General features: G+C 45.7%; 1 protein-coding gene across 1 annotated transcript in view; it reads left to right on the top strand.

Moving 5' to 3' along the window:
• The first annotated feature begins 230 nt into the window (after positions 1-230).
• LOC135986666 (A-kinase anchor protein 12-like) overlaps positions 231-8,236 on the top strand; it is a 31,864-nt gene continuing 23,858 nt past the window's right edge. Inside the window, exon 1 of the mRNA XM_065630921.1 lies at positions 231-374. Coding sequence (XP_065486993.1) covers positions 231-374 — 144 coding nt within the window. The remainder of the gene's footprint in view (positions 375-8,236) is intronic.

Raw genomic sequence — 8,236 nt, 5'->3', positions numbered from 1 at the left:
GACGGGCGGGGGGACCAGGGGAGGAGGTGATTTTCCTCGCTGGCTCTCGTTCGGTTTTCTCCTTTTTTTTTTTTTCCTTCTTCTCTTTCTCCAATTTTTTTTTTTTTCCCTCCCCTCCTATCGCTCCCTAAAGGAGTTTGCGGAGAGCGGGGCTCCTTCATTCCCGGCTGCGCCGCCGCCGCCCTCCGCCAGCCCCCGCCCGCGGCTCCGCACGGCCGCGGGGCAGCGCCATGGGCGCCGGCAGCTCCACCGAGCCGCCCGCCCCGCAGGACGGGGACGGGGCCGGGGCCGCCGCCGGGCCCCCCAGCACCCCCCCGGAGCTGCTCCCGGCAGAAGAAGCAGCGGCGCCCCAGCCGCCGGCGGAGCCCGCCAAGGTAAGGGAGGCGCGGCGGGGAGCGGGTCGAGGGGACGCGGGCGGCGGCTCCCACCGCACCCGCGGTCCGGGGAAACTTTCCCGCCGCGGCGGTGGGCACCTGCCGCAGCCGGTAGGCACCCTCCGGGCGGGGCGCGGAGCCGGGGCGCGGTGGTGGCCACCGGCGGGGCCGGGACTGCGCCATGGCCAGCGCCGCAGTCATAAAACTCCCGCCGGCGGCGGCGGCGGCGGGGTGGGGGGCGAGGGCGGCCGCGGGGCCGCCGCCGCTTTTGTGTGCGGCCGTGCGGGTGGGAGAAGGGCCGCACCCACCCGCGGCGGGGTCTGCGCCAAGAAATCTCCTGACTGCGCTCCTGCAGCCGGCTCGCAGCGGTACCCGGGGCTCCCGCGGCTTTCCGCAGCCTCCCCCCGCCATCCTCTCCTCTCCCGGGGATGCAGGTGGGAGGCGCGTCGGGGCGCGGCCAGCCCGCCGGTTGTGCGGTTTCTTCAGCTGGGCGCCAGCCTCGGGGTGTCCCCCCACACCATGCCGCACCCCCCGGCCTCAGGCTCACCTGAGCCGCAGCCCCCCCGCTCCGGGCGGGCGAGGAAGGGGGCGGCGGTGGCCGCGGCGTGGGCTGTAGCGACGGCTTTGGTGCTGCCTGGTGTCATACCGCATAGGGGAGAAAGGGGAGTGACTCGCTAACTCTCAGCCAGTAGGGAGTAGAGGAGCTCTAGGTATATGTTATTTTTAATAAAGACGTTGAAGAATTGAAAGAAATTCTTTTAAAACATGTCTGGTGTTTAAAAATAGATTATGAATGAACCCATTTATCCCTCTGGAATAGGCGTGTTTAGGGGATTCTGGGACTGAAAGGGAGGTTATGTGCATCTACGTGTTATATAGCATTGCTTTGGGGTTAGGAGTTGGTTTGTTAGGAGGGAAATAATGCAACGTTATACCGAGATCCCCTTCGTTAGGCTCTTCAGAGTTTGAGTACTCAGAGCAGGGTTACTCAGAAGTTTCTGTAGCTGTTGTGTGTGGGTGTGTTAGAGCTTGAGAACTGGTTATGACTTTGCTTCTTTGACCTTGTGGTTCAGATTTAACTTTCAAGTTGGATTTCCCATAGTTCCTGGCTGCCCCTAGACCTCCTTGTGTGTGTTTTGACAGATTTGGAAACCACATTGAGAATTAACTTTAAATTAACTGAGATTTATTTTATTTTCTTTTTAACCAAATAAGCATTAGCGATTGGTGTTGGTTAACAAAATATTTAGCAGTTGTGTTGGGAAATTTTAGAGTTTAGTGCTGAAATTTAGACATGAGAGAATTTATAGAGGGCAAGCATTTGGCTACTGTGGTGGTTTAAAATGAAGATAATGTGACTTCGAAGAAGGGACATAATATTCATAGCCATATTTATTCAGTTATGGGAACTAAGACTGTTAAAAAAGAGAATACCATTGATGCTGTTGTCAAATATTTTATCATTATTATTATTACTATTATTATTATTATTGTGGTTTATGTCTTCTACACTTTAGGAAAAAGGTTTTCTAATAGATTTTTACCTTGTTATTTAAGTAGAACTGTTTAAAGGTGGGGAAGCTCTTTTATCATTTCACTGCTGTAAGAAGTTGTATTGCTACTGTTCTTCTGAAACAGCTGGTTTTGCCTTCCATTACATTAAAATAAAAAGAAAAATAAATTTTAATGAAGTTGGGTCATACTTTTTCGGTACCTCATTTATTCTATTCTTACTAGAGTAAGGTAATTTCACACAGGTTTGTGACACCGTTTTTTATCGTTATTCCTTTCAGCCCTTTGAATTAGAAAATTACCAGATCCTGCATTGCCTCTGGAGAAATCTGTAAAAGAGCTAATTTGTTTGCAGAACATACAATGGGGACGTCTCGAAGGATGGTCTTCTTTCTTGTGCTTTACAAATTAAAACCCTTATCACAACCCCTTCTTTTAGAAGAAAAACTTTGAAAACTGACTTTAACAGCATCCAACTTGAGTGAGCCTTGGCAAGTCAATCACAAATTGTCTAGGCAACTAGTCTCATATGGGTTATAAAATCCCACAGCGGTTGTGCTTTTTTTCGTCACTTGAAATTCCTTGAAATATTTAATCAAGTTTCTTTCATTAAATAGTTCTATTTTGTACAAGATAAAAAACCTCTTTCCCCTTTCTTCTAGAAAGGGCCAAATTTATAGTCTTGAAGCTGTTTTGTTATTCACAGGAGAGTCTTTGGCCAGATACCAGCTTGTGAGGTGTCCTAGTTACTGGAAGGGGGAAGCGTACAGTTCTGCGTTCCTTACTTCTGCAGCCCAGGAGGTGTGAGAGACCCTGTAAAGCACTTGGTCTACAGTGGGAGAGGGATTTGGGAGCTTTTGGGTGTTGGCTTACAAGCACTGAGAGTTAAATGTGGGCTCAAAGGATTAGGACCTCAGCTATTCACCCCATCCTTTCACAAGTTGCTAGTGAATTACACATAAAGCAGCTCCAGAGTTTCCAGCCCAGCCTGTTATTGGGACTTGAAACTGGTGTTTTGTTTTGGTTTGTTTTTGTACTGTAGCAGACAAGGCTTGAACTCTGGCAGTAAAGGAGCTTCTCCTTATCTCACATAGCCACCTTGCTGCGGGAAACCTCCTCTGCAGAGGAGTGTGGCAGATCCTGGAGGTCCTAATGCAGTTGCCTGCCTGAACTGAATTAATCAGATTTGTGAATCAACACCCAAGGTCCTGTTGAAATCAAGGGACAGGGTGTGGCCCCACAGAAGGCTGATCCATCTGATGGAGTTATCTCCTTGCTGTTTGAGCAGCAATACTCTTCCCCCTCCTCTTCTTCCCAGTCCCTCTTCCCTGTCTTGCCCCAGGTGACACAGTCCCACCTCACACCAAGTCTGGTCCTCTCCTTGCTTTTCAATAAGCAGGTTAAACTCACCCTTCAGGAAAAAATGGATGTTTTTCTTCTTTTTTTTCTGGGGCATTTCCCTGATGTATTAGTGGGTTCTGTTGGCTCCTGTGATGCACAGGTGAGACCCAGAGCCAGGACAAGGCAAGCATCTGCAGCAGGGCAGGAGGTGAAATGAATAAACTTTCCCTGTCAGTGGCAGTGAGCTGGTAGACCCTGTCTGCTTGTGAAACCTCCATCAGACTGCCCTGAGGAGCACAGAGGCCTGAAGCTCGGCCTGAGTAGTATTTAACAGATTTCAATAATAATAGTGCTAGAAGTAGGAACAATATCTTTCTCGTCTCACAGAGGAGACCAGACTGACAAAAGCTTTGAGGTGTCTTGTGGGATGGGTCCTGTGCTCCTGCTTCCTCCCGAGGCACCTGCAGCTTCCTCTCTGCTGCTTCTGGCACTGGCCGAGCTTGTTCCAGGAGCTAACCCCCCTAGAAGGCTGTTCAGCTTCTTTGGCAAGGTCATTCTCTGCTGATTTAGCAAGATGTGTTGGCTGCTGGGACTCGGACAGCAGAAGTAGCAGGTGCAGGGGAGCAGGCAGGACCTTGTGACTGGGATTAGGCAAGTGGTGGCAGAACATGGCTAGATTGGTTCAGGCATCTCCATCTTGTGACCTCCCTCTGTTTGTAGCAGTGACGTGCCTCTCACCCGTCTTCCCATTTGGATGCTGAGCATCAGGGAGAGCTGGGAAAAGATGTCTGTGCGCTGCAGCCGTGCCCTCCCAGGTCCCATGGGGCGGAAAGCAGCTACAAGCCTCGTGGGTGACGCAAGGAGAGCTGCGTCATCCTACCAACATCTTAACTAAAGCAATTGCCATCGCCACCCCCCCTTCGCTGGCTTTTGTATTATTTAGAAGCTCAAGGTACCAGTTTTAATACAGGTTTCTTTTTGCGGCCCTGCGAAGGGAGCAGAGCTGCATTGGAGCAGCTGCCTGAAATGGCGTAGGGAATAACACTTAAAGAGAGAATCTGGAAAAATACTGGCATGCTAATAAGTTATTCTTGCAGCAAAATCTAAGTTTGGCAGAGATAATCTTTTGCGGCAATTGATGGCTTTAAAATCTTGTGTAGTGAATTCCTGGCTTGCTTGCAGGTGAAGGCCCTTACTCAAGACAGCGAATCATTCAAATGGTGTTTTCGGAATAGTTCCCATTTCTGAGTAGTAACTTGATTATGCTACCTGCGTTGTAATGAGAGCCAAGTGTCTGCTAGACAGTAAATATTTGGAACTGTCTCTTCTAAAGAGGTTACCAGCTGAGATGTCAGAGTGTCTTATTGTCTGAGCGCCTGACAAATAACAGCTGGGACAGACTTACATCTGCTGTTTAAACAACTGTGTTCTGGTGAGGGAGCTGAGTCAGCCTGAAAACACTACATTAGCAATGGTAAAACTAAGCTTAATCAAGTACCACAGGGAAGTCCCTTGACTGTGTCTCTAACAGCCCCAGTTTGAGGCATTTGTTCTGAATGATGAGGCCGCAGGGTTTTCCTGGTTTAACAGGGTCTGATTCCCTCTAGGTGCTTCTCCTGTGACTGGGAAGGAAGAGACTGCTGTAGTTTGGTGGTAAGGTTTGGAGGTCTGCCCATGCCTGTGGGGTGGCTGGGGAGAAAGCATAAAAATGCCTAATTGAAAAAATGCACAGTGGAAATTGGTGTCACGGATTCCACCCCCCCACCCCCCCCCCCCGAAAGCGTGAAATAACTTCCTAATCACATAGGAGATAAGAGGGAGGTGGGAGAGGGAGCGTCCAGGCACTTTGAAAGCCAAGGCAATTAGCTTGTGTTTGATGTGAGAGAGGCTAAAGAGATGCAAAGAGGAGTGCCGGGTCTTTGATAGTCCTTCTGGTTGGAAATGCATGCAGTGGTTGTAGCTACTGAAACGAGAGTAACTTGCTTTGTGCTCAGTCCTTGTTCTAACTGAGCCTTAGCGTCTGGATGAGTTGTACGTACGTGGTACGTGAACGTCTAGGATAAGGTGGTGTCCGAGGACTGCTATGCAGAAAGAGCTGAAAGATGTGAGACCTAGGAAGGAGTTCAGGTTGGGTCAGGCTTAAGGTGTGGACCAGAACGACAGGTTGGGAGTAATGCTTCCTTCCCAGGTTGCAAAAAGAGATCACAGAGATAATTTGGGAGCAAAACCTATTTGTTTTGTTTCAGCCATGTGGATTTTTAGGGTAGTCATCCATAAGGAGGTTTCACAAGGACATCAGATTGAGCGTTAGGACAGAAGATCTGAGAGAAAGAAAGGAGAAGGCTCTTGACTTTGTCTGCAGGAGATGTTACTGAAATTAAGTATGCTGTTACATGCCTGATAGAGTAAGGGCCTTATGTTTTCTCCACCTAGAATTTGCAATGTCCCACAAACCTCTAATGCCTTAGCTAATGCAAAACAGGGCAAACTGCTGTGAACAAAGAGTTGGAATGACCTAAATTCAGTTGCACAGGTCTTTTTGTTTGATTCTTTGTTTAGTTTTTTCCAAATGTTGATGTTTGAGGATCTTTTTAATGTAGTGTGTGTTAAGAGCAGACCCACTGAGCAGACCAAGAGTGCTGCAGGCTTTCCCAAAGTTTCAAAATCAAACTTCAGGAAAAATATTAGAGACCATTATGTTAGTTTGCTCAGTTGTTCAGACAGCTGGATCTGGCTATTTTAGTAATCTAATGTAGAATCAGTGTAGCAGGATTAACAGAATGAGGCAAAATTAACTCTGGTGTGTTTGGGCCTGGTGTGAGGAATCCCTGGAATGATTTGGGTCTGGTACAAGGAATGTTGGGAATGGTGGTGATTGCTGGTGGGGGAAGGAGCTGGGTGCTGCTGTGAAGCTGGGTGCATGAATGAAGTGTGCGCTAATGTACAGTGAGAGAACAGGGACCTACTGTTCATCTATATCTCATGTAATTCTTTGTGTTAGTTTTCTCTATACATTTTAAATTCTGTGTGCATTTAGTGGAGTCAAACAGTTGGACCTAATCCCGTATGCAAAATGGAGCAGAAGCTGCTGTTACAGTGACATGGGCAACAAGCCCTATGCATTTTAGTTCAATTAGCTGTGTGTCCACCCTTTGCTTCCACCTTTGTGGTGGATATGAGGGAAATCTGTAAAAAAGAAGTGCATGATGTATGGTAGTGGCATGACAGAAGCCAAAGTGTTACTTCAGTGATTGCCCTTTGTTTTTCAAATGAAGAAGCTGAAGGATCAGTGAACTGGGTAACCAGTTCTCTTCGTTTTCTCTTGCATTTATGAGACAACACATTCATAAATTAATTAATAATCAAAGGAGATTGATGAATGTGTACCACAGAAACCAGATAGATGTTGATAAACCTGCCAACTGAAATGCCTCATTACCTGTAGATAAACATATGGAGTTGAATAACGAGATTCCTAATACCATTAATTTTGTCCTTTAAGATTTTCACCCATCTCTCTCAACTTGGACTTTATATTTGTCTAAGCTTTACAACAATTCTCAATGGAATTAAGAACACAGCTCACTAAATTGGACATAATTGGACCATACTGCGGTTTTGATCCCTTCAGAGAAATGAAGCAGTTAATGTGATTGAAAATGGAAATTAGTTTCTTTTGAGGACTAATGCAGTGGGACAGACTGCACTGACCCTCATAAAGAGCCTGAGCAACTTTTTCCAGAACAGAAAACTTTTTTTTTTCTTTTTTAAACTAATGATGCTGTTGTGTCTTCCTTCACATTACAGCCCCCCCAGATGCATATTTCTTCTCCTTTGCACACATTTTTAATTTGCAAAAAAAAAATACTATTGTTTTATTAGTTTTGATTATCCAATTATATTAAGTAGAACACTTGATTTGGAAATCTAAATTTGCCCTCCTATAGCCAAGAATCACATCAAACTCTTTCCCAAGAGACTGGGGTAAAAAGGTCCCTGTGCCCTGGCAGGGTTGGGTTACACTTCAAGGTCTAGTAAAATTTGAAAGTATTCAGGTTTTGCATGTATTTACATTTTTACTCAGTTGTGACTGATGGATCCTGCTTTCAAAACTGAGCTTATGCACAGAGTGAATAAGGATTATAAATATACTAGCTGGTAGTAAAAACTGCCTGTATTCTTACATTTAGCAATGTTTTTACATTTAATTCTGTTCTTACTGGAAGGTATCATAGCATTTTACAGATGGAAAGGATTATCTGCAAGATTCAGTGGCTTCTGAATTTTGGTCACAAATCTTTGGGATGTTGTAGAGTCACTGTTTTCCTGAATGCATCACAACTGTAGAATAAATTCAGAGTGGGGGAAGTAGTAAGTGTTACCATAGTTAATATTTTGTCATAACGCTCAAGGCTCAATTTAAAAGAGACAAGTTGTACTGCATTGGGGTACCAAATCCCTTTGTATGCTGTTTTCTCGTAGAATCCACAGGTCCATATTAGGTACATAGGCGCATGGTAGACTATATGTGTCTATACTTATGACTCTAGCTTTAAAATGGTTCGCTGACTGGCGAAGGTTTGGAAAGAAAGGCAAGGAAATGTTTGAATCAAGTGAGGAGTGCTAACATATTCAGTGCTGTTGCCTTTCTTGTGACTTCAAAGAATTGTTGGTGCTAATTCTGAGAGTATCATCTTGAAGTATACATCCATGGATTTATCATCAGATAGCCAAGTGTCCTTAGAGCCAGTAAAGTTGTTCTTCTGTTTGCAGGAGTAGCAGTTGTCTTACAAGAATGAATGAGTAAAATTTATAATTTTTAAAAAATTGTCCTTTAATAAGTTTGTATTGAAGAATCTCAAAGCCCTTTAAGAATTAGGTTGTTATTTTCTCTATCTATGTGTTGCTAGTCTTTAATCAGTTACTACCGTTCCATTAATGCTGTGTGCAACTGCAGAAGAGCTTCCCAGAGTTTACATGCCTTTGTTCAGTGCTGTGGCATTTTTATT

This window comes from Caloenas nicobarica, chromosome 3, assembly GCF_036013445.1.
Source record: "Caloenas nicobarica isolate bCalNic1 chromosome 3, bCalNic1.hap1, whole genome shotgun sequence".
Classification (NCBI taxonomy): domain Eukaryota; kingdom Metazoa; phylum Chordata; class Aves; order Columbiformes; family Columbidae; genus Caloenas; species Caloenas nicobarica.
The sequence above is the reverse complement of the archived record's forward strand: the minus strand, read 5'-3'. Positions and strand labels throughout refer to the sequence as shown.